At 40.7% G+C, this 17,191-nt stretch overlaps 2 protein-coding genes across 3 annotated transcripts; one reads left to right on the plus strand and one right to left on the minus strand.

Annotated features, from left to right (window-relative positions):
- Nucleotides 1–21: 21 nt before the first annotated feature.
- LOC110060117 (uncharacterized) lies at nt 22–6,263 on the minus strand. Its single transcript, XM_020766869.2, has 6 exons — nt 5,758–6,263; nt 5,357–5,483; nt 5,081–5,227; nt 4,481–4,591; nt 3,519–3,687; nt 22–2,362 (listed from the first exon to the last, which is right to left on the minus strand). Exons 2-6 carry the CDS (start codon nt 5,456–5,458, stop codon nt 1,920–1,922), a joined length of 972 nt encoding a protein of 323 aa, XP_020622528.1. The 5' UTR covers nt 5,459–5,483; nt 5,758–6,263; the 3' UTR covers nt 22–1,919.
- Nucleotides 6,264–12,271: 6,008 nt separating this feature from the next.
- Nucleotides 12,272–15,817, plus strand: LOC110060118 (uncharacterized). Of its 2 annotated transcripts, none has more exons than XM_020766870.2 (6): nt 12,272–12,423; nt 12,685–12,809; nt 12,917–13,063; nt 13,900–14,010; nt 14,482–14,650; nt 15,409–15,817. In XM_020766870.2, the coding sequence occupies exons 2-6, from the start codon at nt 12,708–12,710 to the stop codon at nt 15,738–15,740; spliced, it is 861 nt and encodes a 286-aa protein (XP_020622529.1). In that variant the 5' UTR covers nt 12,272–12,423; nt 12,685–12,707; the 3' UTR covers nt 15,741–15,817. The 2 variants fall into 2 exon arrangements, with proteins under 2 accessions (XP_020622529.1, XP_089144274.1); XM_089288148.1 differs by having other exon boundaries at nt 12,277–12,423; nt 12,704–12,809.
- The last annotated feature ends 1,374 nt before the right edge of the window (nt 15,818–17,191 follow it).

Here is a 17,191-nt window from a genome sequence, read left to right on the forward strand (position 1 = left end):
ACTAAGAATCAAGCAAAAGTCTTTTTCTTTTGTTTTTCTCGTAGCATCATTTATTAAAACAAAAATTTACACAACGGTTACTTGTAACAAAGGCACTAAAACATGCTGAAATAGACGCAATGTCGCTCTAACCTATGGTTAATATAAACTTCGAGATGCCGAATGATTCGTACATATTCTGAAAAATATGTAAACGCCCATTACCTTAAGTTTTAGTTAATGCTATGAAGTAAGGAGTTAGCCGGCGCTAAGTACTTCAAGTCTGATCTCTCATCTATAACCATGCCTCTGATCTCTCTGTTTATGTATATGTATACACTTACAGAACGTCATTGGGTCAACTCTATCTGGTAGCTAATTTTAGTAAAAGTCTGCATAAGAGCAAAGTGGCCCATCAGACCGGAGCCTATCCCGGTTTCTGTAGCATGAAGCGACTAGGAGTATTTCTACTCCCCCCATGGATGGGATACTGGTCCATCGAAGGGTTACCCCCAGCATTCGTAATTGCGCTGGTACCCATTTTTTCACCTGGGTGGAGAGAAGCACTGTGAGATTCAATTTAAGTATCTTGCCCAAGAATACAACACAATGTCCCCGGCCAGGGCTCTAACCCAAACCGCTCAATCCGGAGACGAGCGCACTAACCATGAAGCCACTAGGCCTCCACTAACTTCCGTGATTGCTAGCTATTAGAAGTTAACTTAACTGAACGACGACAAAAAAAAAAAAAAGAAAAGAAAAGAAAAAAAGTATCGAAAAGTTTATTTTTTTTTCCAGCAGTTCTTCCAACGTTAAAATTTTTAAAAGTCAATCTTTCCCTAGTCAGAACTTGCCTTCCTCGACAGTGATTTTAAGATAAAAAAAGTGTATATGGTGGGCCGATGTTTTTAAGATTTTAACCTCGGGGGAATCCCAGAGAACACTGAAAACTTTTTTTTTAATTTTGGGAAATGTGGGATGAACGTGTCAGAACCACTGAAAGAAATGTATAAATTCAAATTTTATAGAAACTACAGTTACTCGTCAAGTTTCACGCTTGAAGCGATCTTGAGCGGTCTGTTAAAACACATGTAATTAAAACCTTGTTATATAAGAGATATGAGCTCTACAAATCCTACCATTAGAAAGTATGAATTGATTAGCAACTTCATCTTTTGATCTCTCGAAATGGGCCGGCAATGATAACTTTAAGAAACACAAAACAAAGCTGGCGGTTTCGTTGCCAGTAACCAAGTTTCGTTTTCCTCAGAAAGGATACTGGCGAAGCAACGTTGATGTGCTGAAATAACTTCACGACACTGTTCTCGAGAAAAGATGGGCTCGATTACCAGCCGCTGTTCGAGAGAGAAGCTCGCGCTCCGGCCGAAATCTAGCTAAGAAAAAAAGAAAACAACAAAATGGGTAACCCTGAGAGCCGTGTAATATAATCTGACGCTTTCATCCATTTTATATGTAAAGAAAATAAAAACATAGCTTGCTTAAGTAAGAACGAAGTTAAAAAAAGAAAGGTTCTCAAACAATTTCAGTCTGTGGGTTAGAACAGCGTCAAGGTAATTTTCTCACCTTACACGTTTAATTTCTCTCTATCAAGACACGTTCCCTTAGATGATGGTTACCTATCTTCTCCTTACTTTCATACTTTACATTGCAGCGATATTGTGAGCAGAGATTAGTTGTTGACCACACGGTTCAAGCAATTTTCATGAATCAAACTACAGCATCTGTTTTTTGGTATGTCTAATTATGATAGTCAGTCACGACTCAAGGCTGTATAGTAGAACATCGCCCCCCCCCCCCCCCCCAACCATCTTGATCATTTCACGTTGTCCCTTCTACCCTCGAGCCCTCCTAAAATATGAAAACCAGAATGCCCCAAATCACGGTTGACAGAAATATAATGACGAAGGGTTCCCTTGTTATTAACCAAATCTGATGTGACGCCTTTCAAAAATCTCTGCTCCTTCGTTGTCAGAATTTTCAGCCTTGCTGCAAATGTACTTGCAACATACTGTGACTTTCCTTGTGATGTGAACATTCCTACAAATGACTGATCGACGAGAAAGGCTGCGAGAATCCCTGCGAAATCGTCGATGTCGAAGGCGATGATGAAAACCCATATAACCTCTGCGGTTGAAGAGACGTAACATTCTTCCAATTCTGAGACGCCGGTCACGCACGTTAGTTGTTTCACGCGTGACATTTCTACATTTAACGATCTTACCACAAGTGTATTCTGTCTTGCAGTCTAATTTGGGCTCAGAACAGGCTTCGCTGGCTTCACTAAGGTCCATACCACCTGGGCACAGTGCTGTACCATTTTCTAGACCACTTCCGCTCTGTCTACGCACCCGATTTGTTCTTCCTGTAAAACAACCAAAGAAGTAATTCATGCAAATTGTCTCCCGGGAGGCGGGGCGGGGGGGGGGGGGGGAGTGGGGGGGAGGGATTAGGGGTTAGTCTACAAAGTTCTATACGGGGAGGCGATTCGGGGAATTTTGCAGTTTTTGAAATTCAATGTTTTCTTTAATATTGCAACAAAGCAATTTACAAAGTTCACCAGTTTCGCAAGCTCTTTAAATGTTTGGAATCAAGTCAGTTAGGCCAAGTTCAGACGCCGTACTCCACATGAGCCGAATCGAATGCTAATGAGGGAGAATTGAAGAGAGGATTTTTCTCATTTGCATTCGATTCGGCTCATGTGAAGTACGGCGTCTGAACTTGACCTTAACTTCAATTTGCATATACCTCTTAATAACCGAGTTCGAAGGCCGTACTGTAAGTTACGGACCGAGTTTTTCCCCATCGATTTATGGCCCAAGCGCGAAGCGTGTGTATCTGACAGGTTCGGGAAAGATTTCTATTCACGCAGAACGGCTTCAAATTTCTGACACACCTCGAAAGCAAAACGAATCAATTTGAAATCGTTGTTAAGTTAAGAAGGCTTGGCGATCTGATCACGAAACATTTTGGCGACAAAAAGAGCTTTAAATTTTACAAAAGAATAAATGTTTAAATGTTTAGGCTGGCCTTGTCTAGCCACATTTATTCTTTTGCTTTTCGAGACATCAATCTTGACACTCTGTCTCCTTGCGCCCCGAAACACGTGATGTGGCAACGCGTGTTTCGGGGTGCAAGTGAGTTCAAAGTACGGAACTTGATCTAGTGAACGGGTCATTTTGCAATTTACGTGCGTTGGCTGTTGGGCTGGCGTTACATATCTTCGCTACACAGTGCTGACGAGCCCCGAGAAGGGCGAAACAGCTGTCCACTGTTGCGATCCTACTTTATCGGTTCTTGTCATGTTGGTGTCTCGAAACGTTTTTCACGTAGTATCAGTCTTGCAGTCTATTGTTTGTCTTCATACATTTTTTTGGCTGATCAGATCTCTTGTAGATCCTACGTTGGCAGCGTTTATCGTATGCGGTCCCTTGCAGTTTCTGGTTTCTCGTAAAGATGGGAGCCTCGTGTTACCGAGGAGTTCTGAATGCATAAGGATGTAGTAAGTTCTATCACCTCACCTTCTGTTCGGATGCCTGTCACTTCCAGACTCTCTAACGCCTCTCTCACGTGGTATATCCGATACTGCGCACAAAACTCTGTTAATTCATCAGCAAGGACAGCACGGTCAGTCACTTCGTTGTCAGTGACCCATGTGGTATCAACCCGCCTGGTCTCTGTAATAACAGTCTGATGGAGTGAACGGAAAAAAATAAGTGTCAACCATGTCCTCTCGTGTCGAATCCGTTCATTGCCTTACCTGGTGAGGGCTTGAGTAAGTATATTTCATAGGACTTCATGCGGTCCAATTTGGACTGAAGGATTAGCTAAAAATTAGATTCGACCTATTATCAAAATTAATAGACCAATTTCGATATATTAAAATTCAGCCTAAAACAATAGACCTCAGCACGAGGCTCTGGGGAATAAACCCCACAAACTCTGTATTTATTCTCCGGAGCCTTGTGCTGCGGTCTATTGTTTTAGGCGGAATTTTAATAAATCGAAATTGGTCTCATAGGTCGTGGCAGTACAGACAGACCGCAGCAAATTCATATTACTATAAGATTTAAAAGAAATAAACTTTTCAGTCTGATATTTATTCAACAAAATTCTTCTAAACCTCAAGACTACCTTGCCATATAATAATAAGTGTTAATTTTTTTTTCGCGCGTACTGGAGGCCTAATAAACGTCCTGTCTCAGTGAGTGAGTTACTTGTAAATTTAGGCACAAGGCGGCGTCCACGCTACGCCGAGAAAATGTGAAAACGCAGCTTTGTTTCTACTACGGTTAGGCCTACCGTCCACACTAATCCGTGGCGGAAAAAGAGCTTTCCGAAGACGCTCTTCAAACCGGAGGAATTTGATGTGTCGGTGTGTTTATGTTCATGTCTGGAATCTGAGTTCTAAGAGGAATGAAGGACGTGTTTGTTCCCATTTACATGTAATGTTTTTTTTTTTTTTTTAATTTCATGTTCTCACCTGCTTGGCCTCCACGAGATCTCTGATCAGTTTTTTAGGCGCGGATTGTTCGTTTTGAAGAGGGAAGACATAGCAATTCTTGCTGTCGGGGAATCGCACGATGGTAAGTTTCTGTGATGACAAAAATAAGTTATTATATTTCAACGTAAAAGGGACGTGCTTTGGCAGTAAATATCCCTTGACAGCTTAGGGGAAAGGAAAACTGAATACATGTATGGCATATTAGCAACAAACTAACGAAAGTAAGAAAGCCGAAAGATATTGTTAGACTGTGTAAAGTAACAAAACTGTCACAGGATTGTAAAGAATGTTTGGATGAAAGGAAAGGAAGAATAACGAAATGACAGTAAAGGCCTCGAGTTGCCTCTATTTGGGAAAGAACAAAAAGATTTCTCCAACTGGTGAAGTGATAAAAATTGGACTAGTATAAACACGGTGACTTGTAAACGAGCCAAGATCAACTTTGGCAGTCACCGACTAACTTCCTAACGACTTCTTGTTTGCTGTTCAGTACAATGCTTTACTTTCTACTTTCCCCTCACAAGAAATCTGGAGTTGAATAAGCAGTCTCGAGAGAGAAAAACAGATCAGACAGCTTACTTGTTTGAAGTCATGTAAGGTGTCACTGCGATCCACTCCAGGATGAGCGGGAACTTGAAACAATTCTGTTCGCTTGTTTGGATCCACCTCGATCTTCTCGTTGTATTTTTCTCCAGCCTCGCTGATGTGAACAGTGAAATCCACGACCTGGTAAATGTTTCAGTTTTTTCATAAATCCACTAAGAACTATTTGTTTACTCAGGAAGACTACAATAACCTAATACTTTGAAGATCAGTCGAAGAGAACAGAAGCTTTTACCAGCAAAGTAAAAATACCTTTTTAGAAGGAGAACCTTCGGTCAGGTCGTCACCTTTATGAAGATGGCTACCAGATGTAGAACTTAGCAAGACGAATACGACCAGGAGAAAGCGCGCCATCTGGGACTGGGACCTTAAAGGCTGTCTATTAAAGCAATAATAAATAGAAATTTGACGATAGAATAATTTCAATCAAACTCGAACACTTGATTCACCAGCATATCAATAGGTTCCATATATCGGAACTAGCTAGTGCCCCAAAGAAATGTGGCTGAAAGAGAAAAATCCCAGGAACTTACGTACGCGAGGTTCAAGGCTAAAGCCTGGAAACGGAAGGAAACTAAGCGCCTTTTGGGACTATATGAGTGTAAAAAGTATACGAGTCACGCGGCAAAATCTACGGTGAAAAGAACACTTACCTGTTCCGAGAGGCACTCCAAATACTTGCTCACTTGAGAAACGAGAAGCTTGTGTCAAAGCCAATTTTATGGGAAGTATTTATTAGAGCCACGGCAGTGTAATCAGAAACAAAAATATGTAATGACATCCTGTTTATTTTCATTTCAGAAGTCGATCATTAGAGACCCTTTTGTTTCCATTGGTCCTTTTTGCCATGAAGACACATTAAACGTGACCCTTTGGGCTCAGCTTTCCTTAATTATTTCATCCTCTTTGCCAAGATTCTGCTCTCAAGCTAAATACAACACGAAAAGGTCACTGCGGGGCGACATCCAGCGTACATTTCTGGCGCCACTCTCTCTGGACCGCGTAATCTGAGGCAGCGTCCACACTGCGCCGGAGAAATTTGAAAACACAGCTTTATTTCTACGGTTAGGCTTACCGTACTCACTAATCCGTCACGAAAACAGAGGTTTTCGAAAACGTGCTAAAAACGGGAGGAATTTGAAAACCCTGGCCTTTCGTTTTCGACAGCCTCCTGGAGGGACGATAAGCTGTAGCGGCTCCCCTGGTCATTTTGTTTTGTTGTGCTGTCTGTCTTTTTTTTTGTTTTGTTTTGTTTTGTTTTGTTTTTTTTTTGCTTCCTCTTCTATTTGTTTTTCTTTATATGTAATAGAAGGCCGAAGCTTAATAAATAAATAAATAAAAATCGTTGGGCTCGTCACGCAATGATAGCTTACTTGCGTGACGAGCCTAAAGAACGTCTGCGTCGGGAGGCTAGTTTTCGTGTGGATCGAAAACGCCTTTCGAAAACGATGACGTCACGATAATCACAGGGGTATCGACTGGTCAGTTTGCGAGCATTTGGGGGCCCCGGGGAGGTACTCCCAGAAAAATTGGGTGGGGGTGTGCGGCCCGCTCCCAGGCCAAAACCCTTACCCTATTTATTACCAAAATCTGCGATTTTCACTACCCTATTCATTCAAAAGTTCGATACCCTATTTAAGACCGTTGCGGCTGGCACAGTTGCTCTAAAAATAATTTATGATGGGCTTTTTGTTGATGGTCTTATCGATAATGATGAAAAAGTAGCTTCCTCTAAAAAAAACATACCCAATTCAAGACTAGAGTGCAAAAGCCATACCCTATTTAAGGCCAAAATTGGCCAAAATCGATACCCTATTTATGACCAACTCCGAGCCGAAAAACTGTACCCTTTGGCGCTGTACATACCTATATAGCCCATCTGAGGGAGTACCCCCCAGGTTGGGAGCAAGCGAGCCGTGCGTTTATTTTTGCGACTGACGAGCAGTGACCAAATTTGTGTTGCGAGCAGCGAGCACCTTAAAAATTACAGATGGCGTTGCCTTGCGCCAAGTAATCTGGCTGACACCTCCAAAACAGGACAATGGGCGTAATCCCGTTCCAACAATCCCAGCAGCTTACATCCAATTATGCCTTGTTTGATGGCAAATTACGTCACGTAGCTTCACGTGATTCAGCGAGCTTCAGTGGGTGGACATTCAAGGTGATCTAAAGTTTTCTAACCCGACTCTGTGAACAACCCACAAGAAGAAGTTAAAAACTACCAGACTTTGAAGTGTTGTGACATGGAAGAATTTTTTTTTGGTCTTATTCTTAGGAAATGTACACAACGTGGCATTCTGAGTTTAACAAGCATTCCGAGTTTTCGATTTCTTTGATTGGCAAACTGGTTTCCCGCTGATTGACTGAAAATGATTCAACGCAATGAAGCTTCATTTGGAGGCTTATAGGATTTAACCAATTGAAACCATACAGATCTGACAAGCTCTGAAGGTAAAATAGTATTAGTAATATTCCTCATGTCTTCATGTCTCTAGATGACTTTCTACTTTTGCGGGTGCCTTTCGCGAAAAACTCTTAAGTGCGTCAGGTTCAATAAAACGTCAGCAAAACGAGAAAGCATGTTTCCCAGTTTTGCCATACGGAAATCGAGCGTATTTTAACGAGAATCTGAGTATACGAGCAGTTGCAAAAAATTTTGCGAGCACGAGCAAGCGAGCACTCATCTAATTTCTGCGAGTAATTCGAGCAAAGGCCAAATTTTACGAACACTTTTAAATTAATTGGGATCATTTGATTCCCCTAACCATGTGATTCCCCCGCCCAAAATAACCGGTGATTGTTGCGTTTTTAAATTCCTCCGGCGTAGCGTGGACGGAAAACATCTGATGCGTTTTCAGAGTAAAACCTCCGTTTTCAAATTTATTCCGCGTAGTGCGGGGCTTTAGATGCATTTTCATTCTGCACGAAAAACCCCTACGCAACGCGCGTGGTGTAACATTATCCGCGATGGAACTGGGTGGCACAAGAGTAAGGGATGACCCTACTTGCCTTATCTCTGATCGCGTCATAAAAAAAAAACTCACTAGGAGATTAAATTTGAGCAGAAGCTTCCTTTTTATTGAATTTTGGACGTGAAAACAAATAAAAAAAGTCCTCCTATACTCCTACGCAGTATGATAGGAGCGTCTGGGGCAATGAAACTTCACTTAGCGAGAAAAATCAGTCAAAACCCACCGGATGTTTCAACATTTAGACGTTTTTCTATCGAACAAATACAGATTATGCAGAGAGGTCTTTATGAAGTCGAAAACGATGGCAATGCACATTGAAATTTTGCGGCGAAATCCAAAAGATCGAGTGAGGCTTAGGAAGTTTAACTGAACTGAAATTGCCAATCATTTTAATGTTTGGTTATCTGAAGTATCCTGTAGGCAAATGAACACATATGCGATGCGTTTAAAAGCTAGTGAGAGAATTAATTTGAGTCTAAGATTTCTACCGGCGGACAACATTCCAATTTGTTCGGTGATCAACTTCCTTTGAGGCTTGAATTCAGAGTGTGATATGTTTCCGGTACGGAAACGTTTTGTCGGAAATCTCCCGTATACCTTCGGCGACATTTCTTTCATCCCCGTTTGGAACACCGCCGGAAAATTTCTGAGCCATTAACACGTTTCTTCAAGTAGTTCCTGTCTTTTCTGCCAAGACAAACACTGTAGGCTGGCAGGTGTTGGAGGATTCAAAGATAACTAGATTCCGCAATTTGAATTAATGGCAGAGGCGAGTTTGTGAGGCCCGTCCAAAAACGGAGGTTTCACTTTGAAAACGCATCAAACGTTCTCTGTCCACACTACATCGGATCGAAAACGGAGCAGACCTAATAAACATGGCTACGATTCACCTGGTTGTTCTACTGGTTTGAAAAACCCTACAATATATCTGTTGTTCTGAAAACAAGGGGAACACTGGCTTAAACCCTTGACTGTTTTTGACCTGCATAATTAATTTGTGACGGCGAGCAAACATTCAGGCAAAGGAGACAGTGAGTGAAACTGAAACAGGGCGAGACTGGGAAACTTGCCAGTTCACATTAGCTGGAAGTTATGAAAACAACTCTTCCCTTCCGGACCCGCACGTATCAACTTGTATCTTCTCATGCTTTCTTGTAGTTATTTGTAGCGATACTTAGAGGAGAAATTAAACGTTGGCTCCTTATATAAGTATGCAAGTATGACTGATTTTCGAAGTAAAGTGAAATCCCAACATTATTTTTAATTTTAGATCTCTCCCGATTTTAGAAATCTTATCAGGGTCTATAGCCATCACATCCCAAATGGCTTTAGGCCCCGTCCACTTAACACGCAGGAGACATTTGAAAACCGGCAGCTTTGTTTCTACGGTTAGGTCTACCGTCCACACTAATCCGTCACGAAAACCGAGCTTTTCGAAAACGCTCTTCAAACCGGAGGAAAACGCCGGCTTTTCGTTTTCGTGTGGACGGAAAATATTTTGAAAACAGAGCTTTTCGAAAACGATTGCGTCACCATATTCATGTGATTTTCCTGACCGAGTTTTCCTCAAACACAAATCCAAAATAACCAGTGATTGTTACGTTTTTAAATTCCTCCGGCGTAGTGTGGACGGAAAACATTGAAAGACATTTTGAGAGTGAAACCTCCGTTTTCAAATTTCGCCGCATTTTCATTCTCCACGAAAAACCCCACGCAACGCGCGTGGCCGGTAACATAATACGTGAAGGTACTGGATGCCATTAGAGTAAGAGATAACCCCTTTTGCCCTATCCCTGATCGTGTCGTAAAAAAAAACCTCACTAGGGGATTAAATTTGACCAGAAACTTCCTTTAAATAGACTTTTTGCGTGAAAATAAATAAACATTCTTCCTGTACTCCTACGCAGTTTTAGCCTGGGGCCATAAATCTTCACTTAGCGAGAAAAAACAAAAACATTCACTCTCCGACTTCTAGAAACACAAATTCAGAGAAAGGTCTTTAAAAAGTCGGAAACCATGACGGCACTGTGAAAAGAATCAACCACGGCACATTGCAATTTGCGGAGGAATCTAAAAGAACGGCTATGTATGGAACGCCAGAACTGTCTTATGATACTTTTTTTTTCATTATATTGGGTGGTTATGTCATTATATTTAGTACTTATGTTATTATATTCGGTGATTAACTCATTATACTCGGTGCTTATTCCAAACAAAATTAGAACCGAATATAACGAAGAAAGCACCGAATATAACAAAAACAGCACCGAATATAACGAAAAAAGCACCTAATATAACGAAGAAGGCACCGAATATGACGAGGGAAGCACCGAATATAATGGAATAAGCACCGAATATAATGGAATAAGCACCGAATATAATGGAATAAGTACCGAATATAATGAAGACAGCACCGCATATAAAGACATAAGCACCGAGTATAATGAATTAATCACCGAATATAATAACATAAGTACTAAATATAAAGACATAACCACCCAATATAATAAAAAGTATTATGAGACAGTTCTGGCGTTCCATAGCTACGGCTTAGTGGCAGTTTGTTGAACTGAAATTGTCAATCATTTTAATATTTGGTTATCTGAAGCCGGAGAGTTATCTGGAACGACAAAAATACATTCCAAAGATCTATAGGCAGTATGGATGTTGCTATTCGCGTGATTACTCGCTAATTATATAAATCAAGGATTGATAGAAGAGAAATTACTCAATCGACAAAGCAAGCAATTCAATAGGCCATTACCGACATACTCTGCGCCTCTGTTTCAAAACGAACCCTTGGGCAAAACTTTTTATGTGAAAATGAGTTTGATTTGCATAAAAAAAGAACCTGTAGGGGAAATACATTTTCATGTGAATCGTTTTGCACGAAGACTGGTTTTGACACAGAGGAGAAATGCAACTAGGAAATGGCCTATGAGTTTAAACTACAAACACTGGAAGTGAGTTCCAAAGGAAAATTCACCGCCTTACGAGGTTCAGTTGGAACCCGTCAATTCAAACTTGAGTATTTCAGATTTTCCTTTATTTAGAACCTAAACCTATTTTCATTTACTATTACCTATTTGGAACGTCTGCAATTTCGAACTATTTATCGATTCCCTTGAGAGTTTGAACTGTAATTCCACCTTGAATTTCAGGTAATTGGTGCGACAGAAACCGCAACTATGTTTCAACTTCAATTTTCCTCGCGAATTTCACCCCATGGAATTTTCTTACTGGGTCAAACATTTCCCTTGAGCAGCATAGCTTTTACAATAACGTTATGAAGATAATCCGAATCAGTTTGTCTTTGACAGTTAACGAAATGGTCTTCCTATATACCCAGACACACTCTACACTCCTACCCTCAATCTCCCCCCCAATCTTCCCCCCTTACCCACTTCTTCCACGATCCGTGGCTAGTTTTCACCCCTTTCCGAATGTGCCTCTAGCTGCGACAAAACAAACATACAAATGTGTTATTATTAGCTCTCATTTTTCTTCTCGAGCCTCAAAGTACCGTATGTTTTCAATTACCTTTCTGAAACAGGGTGTGAACTTCGGAATACATGCTCTATAGTTCAGCCGCGATTAATTACTAAAGCGCTGATTGATATATCGCCTTGTAATGACCTTTCGTGCCGCAATAACACGTACCATTACATAGCGCGTGAGCAGAACCTTTTATCTCCACTTTAACCGGAAGAGTTAAGAAAGGCTGAGCGTTTTTAAACTTGGAAAATATTATTTAATTACAGACCATGTCACATGTAATGTATCTTTCAAGGAAAAACAGACAATGAAGATGGACTGCAAAAAGTAGCTCATCGACCTGTTGAAATAAGATGTTATTACATACCATTTTCGTTTCTGATTTTGTTGCCAATGATCTCCTTGTCGACTGACACCCATAGCGTTATCTCTCTCAAGTGTTTTTCAACTGAACAATTTTGTTCATATATTATACAACAATTAGTTCCTTTCTCCACTTCGAGGCATTTGTTAGAAGAGAATTTGTTTCATGATCAGCTTCATTTCTTTTAATGACCCTCTGCAGTCTCTGAAGTGAAACGTGCTCTTCACTGTGCCGTATGTCAGCGGGAACTGGTCAAGAGCAAGAGATAACAAGTGTAATGTATCTTTTTGGCCAACAAGGACAATGAAGACAGGATCAGACTTCCTAATTTTGTTGTTGACTTGTTGACTTGTTGAAATAGGCAGAATGTGACGTTATTCGATCTTAATGTTTCATATTAATACGCCCATAAAATTGCACTTATAAAACCAAGCGTCCTGTTAAGTTCTCATTGCGTGAACCACTCTCGAGAGAGTTTCTTAGAGCAGGTAAGTGTAATTCATCCCACGGTAGTTTGTTTTGGTGATTCCTACGTTTTCATAGGTCTTCTAATTTCAAAAACGTAGCCGGTTAGTTTCCCTTACTCTCCAGGTTTTATGGTTAACTTCGCGGAATGCGTAACTATTGTTTCAGTTTCTCACAGTTTCCAAAGGCACTCCAGTACAAATTCATTTCTCTGCTTATGTGAATCATAAAACACGTTGATTGAATTATTCCCTTAAAATTCTGTTAATTATTGCTTTTAATAGACAGCCTTCGTTGTTGCAGTCCCATGCAAATGGCGTGCTTTTTCCTCGTCATATTCGTCCTACTAAGCGCTACATCTGGCAGCCATGTTCATGAAAGCGACGAACAGAGAGAAAGATCTGAGGAGGTATGTTTTCTTTGCAGATACATCGTATTGTTTAAACACAAATACTCTAAAATACTTAGAACCTTCTTTCAAAAAGATGTAACTGACTAAACTAGCTTCTCTGCTAGGTCATGGATTTCACTGTTCACATCAGCGAGGCTGGTGAAGAATACAACGAGAAGATCGAGGTGGACCCAAACAAACGAACAGAATTGTTTCAAGTTCCCGCTCATCCTGGAGTGGATCGCAGCGACACGTTTCATGATTTCAAACAAGTAAGCTGTCTGATTTGATTTTCTCTCTTAACGTCGCTTATTTAATCCCAAATTTCCCGTGAAAGAAACGCGAGTCTTGTAACAATAAACAGGAAGTCGTAAGGAAGTTAGTGGTGATTGGAGATGGTCTTGGCTCGTTTTCAAGTCATGCATGATCGTGTTTATACTTCAAGTTTCACTACAGAGAGAACTAATAGTAGGAAATCTACTACCATCTTCCCGTGGTTAATGTTGTGCGTACTGATTGAAGTTTTAATTTTTGATAATCATATCTGCATTCCGGATTCTTTTTCAGATTTTTAGAAGTGCAATTGTCATACAAATATGTATATCCGACAAGATGTCACTTAAAATAAACCAGTCATGAAATTTGGCCCTATCCCGTTAACTCGTTCACCCCGTTAATACAGACAAATGTTCATGGCCCATTGGTGACGGTATTAACCGGGCTCCACTCTATTTCAGAAGCTAGTGTGCCTAACTATGTAGTTAACACATTGGCCTGGTTCCAAATCACATGGGTTTATACTTAAAGTTTGCTCATTCTACATACAGGATATACGTTTCAACCTTTTTCGTAGAAAAAAAAAAAAAAACCCTTTCCTTTATGCCCTACTGTCATTTACTACAGGATTTAGATCTGTATAAAATAGTTTGCAACTAACTTAAATGGATCGATGTAATATCTCGTACCATCGTTCTTTTATATTTGTATTCTGTTCCTTGTGAATGTTTCCTTGTCGTTATTTATTTATTTCACTTCAGTTGTTAGGCGATAATGTTATCGCCAATTTTTTTCGGTTTTACTTGTAATTTGTCAAAAATTGTTACCACAGAATTTGACCATGCTGCGATTTCCGGATGACAAGGTTTGCTATGTCTTCCCTCTTCTAAACGAACAATCGACGCCTGAGAAACTGATAAAAGATCTTGAGAAGGCCAAGCAGGTAAGAACAAAAAATTTCCATAACGTTCTGCTATAAAACTAAGTTAGAAACTTCCTTCCTTTCTCTTTTTGCTATCCGTGGCATAAGGTATAAAACGTACCCGGTGAAACTATTGGACGATCTCACAGAATGCAGGATTAATTAACCATATGAAAGGAGTTTGAATGATCCATAGCTAACAATTGGCCCAAGTCGTAAAGTAGCTATGTCACGGTTTGCGCATCTCGAAAAGTTTAGCTTAAATTTTTCATGTTCGTCGTTTGTAATCCTTGATAATCTTCTTCATCCTTAGCCATCCATGTTCCTTTATGGGTTCTTGTTATCTCTTTGATGTTTTTCACGGTAAACTGTTATTCTCAGGTTTCCTTTAATTAAAGGCAAAATACCGTGGCTGATGTCTTTAACGTCAGCTGAAAAGTAGCGCTTTTAAAATTCTTTAACAGCTCTGTATTTTGCCTTCATTGCTATTAGGTGGTTATTACAGAGACCAGGCGGATTGACACCACTTGGATTGTTGAGGGTGAACTGACTGATCGTTCTGCACTCAGTGATGAGTTGGCACATATTTGTGCACAGTATCCGATATACCACGTGAAAGAGGTACAGGAGACTCTGGAAGTAACAGGAATCCGAACTAAAGGTGAGGTGATAGAACTTACAGCGTTTACCTCATTCAGCTCAAATTCTTGTTACACTTGGCAAAATTTAATAAGATGAAAGTTGAAACTTGTACAAAATATTCTTCTAAATGTTGACTCAATTGTAGGAAAGGTATTTGATTAATTGAAACGTACCCTTGTAAAAGCAAAGTCTATATGCTCCCTTCCACACTACGTTAGAGGAATTCGAAAACGGAGGTTTCACTCTAAAACGCATCAAATGTTTTCCGTCCACACTACGCTGGAGAAATTTAAAAACGCGACAATCACCGGTCATTTTGGATTTGGTTTTGAGGAAAACTTGGTCAGGGAAATTACATGGTTATTGCGACGTCATCGTTGTCGTAAAGCGAAGTTTTCAAAATGTTCTCCGTCCACACGAAAACGAAAAGCCGGCGTTTTCAAAATTCTCCGGTTTCAAGAGAGTTTTCGAAAAGCTCCGTTTTCGTGAGTATTAAAGTGGACGGTAGGCCTAACCGTAGAAATAAAGCTGCGTTTTCAATAGTGTGGACGCTGCCTTGGTAACTATAAAAGGAATACTGGGATATGTTTAAACCATGAGCCCATTACCCTGGTTCAAACAAACAATGCATGATCTCGCTGGAATGAGCAAAATAACTGATCATCTATTTGTACTGACCTCGTTCTCAGTGAATCTCCTCCTTAAGGGAGACCCTGGGAACAAATTCAAAAATTCTTTGGTAGAAGATTTGCATTACTTTCGTTGGTTCTTTTACAGAAAAAGGAAATCGAAAGCGGAGGCAGAGTGGGAGTTCTCTAAACGGTGCTGCACTGTGCCCCGGGGGCATGGACCTCAATACAGCCTATCAAATATGTTCCGAACCTAAATCGAAGTGTAAGACCCGGTTGAGCTGTTCAAAATCCGTCCGTTGTGGCCTTGCCCGACGCCGGCGTTTCAGCTTTTGGTGGGGTTTTGACCATGACCGTCCCAGTCGATCAAGTTGCTGGGATGAACACACCACTAGACGTGTCACTGAATGCTGTGAATACTTCTGCGAGAACGCTGGAAACCCCAACAATGGCACAGTAGAGATTTTTGAACGGCTGTAACCAGCTTTAGATCGGTATCTCGTCACAGGGTACCCATACATCCATTTGGAACATGAATAAAAGATAAACTTACCTTTTTCGATCGTACCTTGTGTTTAGTGTCGGCCATTTTGAATTTTAAATACGCGGTCAGCCAGCACGAGGTCTGGATCCGAGATCAGCGGATCCTCCAAGAATTTGTGAATTTTACCGGCAGTCCCAGACTCCCTAAATTCTCGGTTGCCTGACTCAAGCCACGCTGGTTTGATTTGTTATGAAAATCACTTGGGCCGCGTTATCAAGATTAATTTCTTCCCACAATACCGCTACAATGTCAAACATGTAGGTAATGACAAGTTAGTAAGTCATCATCCGTGGGATTCTGCTGACCAGTATTCCCATGACCCAGGGGAGATGGGACTACCTAGCCCCTCTCAGGGTGTAATGAGCACAGGAAAAGAATGCAAAGAATTACCTTCATCGTTCTTGAGAATGGCTACTTTTTTAAAAGTTTCCACGAACAGACTTTTTTTTTCAAATAATTGCCGTGTAGTAAGGTAAATATCAACTTTTTGCCAAAAAGGCAATAAAATCAGGGTTCGTGAGTCTTATTTTTATGTAAGGTGCACGGAAGACCATGCGTTTTTATAGAAGCTTTGGTTAGCAGGGTTAGTTTAAGACGATCTTGGCTTACAACTATCAGCAATAAAAGACGCCACATTAGCCAGTCAGGTTAACGTTCTCAATTCAACTCAACCAAGTCAGGTAAACTTTTGTAGCTGATTTCGTTCCCTGAGAAACGATTACATATTTGTCTTGCCCATCTCCATTCGAAGAAAACTTCAGTTGCACGAGGGAAGAAAAGGCTAAATTTTCGTGCTCTCTAGCCTCGAATTGTGTATGCTTTCTTTCCTTATGATAACGTGGTGTCAATTTAAGGGTCAGGTCTAAAATAGCGATTAGAATTTTTGTTCCGGCCTGACATAGGGTAGGGAAAATCGCAGATTTTGGTCTGAAATAGGGTAACGGGTAAGGGTTTCGCACACTCCCACTACATTTTTCTGGGAGTACCCCCACCGGCACCGAGTGTACCCTCACCAGTAACATACAAGCTTTCCACGAGCTTCTAAGATATCACCTGTTTGAATAAGCCTTGTAAACAGAGCGAGAGCTTCAGATTACATGTCCTGGAAAACCGCCACTGAGCATAAGGTTCTATTTCGTGGGGAAAACCTCTTCTCTCAAGGCTGACGGTGCTATTTCGTAGGTTTTTCAGGGAACAGTTTCATAAATGAAAAAACACGGAAGAAAGTTGAGTATTTGGTAACTTATATTGTTTTTTATTTCAACCTTTGGGTACCCTGCCAAACAGACATTACCTTCCCTCTCTGCTCGGTGAGAGACGAGACGGAACCTCTGCTTGCAACGACTCAATTTCCTAGTCGTTCGAATTCTGAATTTTCCATTGTAGT

This window comes from Orbicella faveolata, unplaced genomic scaffold (genome assembly GCF_042242905.1).
Source record: "Orbicella faveolata isolate gen_17 unplaced genomic scaffold, um_ofav_v1 contig_15, whole genome shotgun sequence".
In the NCBI taxonomy this organism is placed as follows: Eukaryota; Metazoa; Cnidaria; class Anthozoa; order Scleractinia; family Merulinidae; genus Orbicella; species Orbicella faveolata.

Coding starts and splice junctions, on each gene's coding strand:
- LOC110060117 (XM_020766869.2), bottom strand. CDS start 5,458: ATGGCGCGCTTTCTCCTGGTCGTATTCGTCTTGCTAAGTTCTACATCT. Junction 5,228..5,356: donor AAGGTTCTCCTTCTAAAAAG/GTATTTTTACTT, acceptor AACATTTACCAG/GTCGTGGATTTCACTGTTCA. Junction 4,592..5,080: donor CCTTACATGACTTCAAACAA/GTAAGCTGTCTG, acceptor TTGTCATCACAG/AAACTTACCATCGTGCGATT.
- LOC110060118 (XM_020766870.2), top strand. CDS start 12,708: ATGCAAATGGCGTGCTTTTTCCTCGTCATATTCGTCCTACTAAGCGCT. Junction 12,810..12,916: donor AGAGAGAAAGATCTGAGGAG/GTATGTTTTCTT, acceptor CTTCTCTGCTAG/GTCATGGATTTCACTGTTCA. Junction 13,064..13,899: donor CGTTTCATGATTTCAAACAA/GTAAGCTGTCTG, acceptor TTGTTACCACAG/AATTTGACCATGCTGCGATT.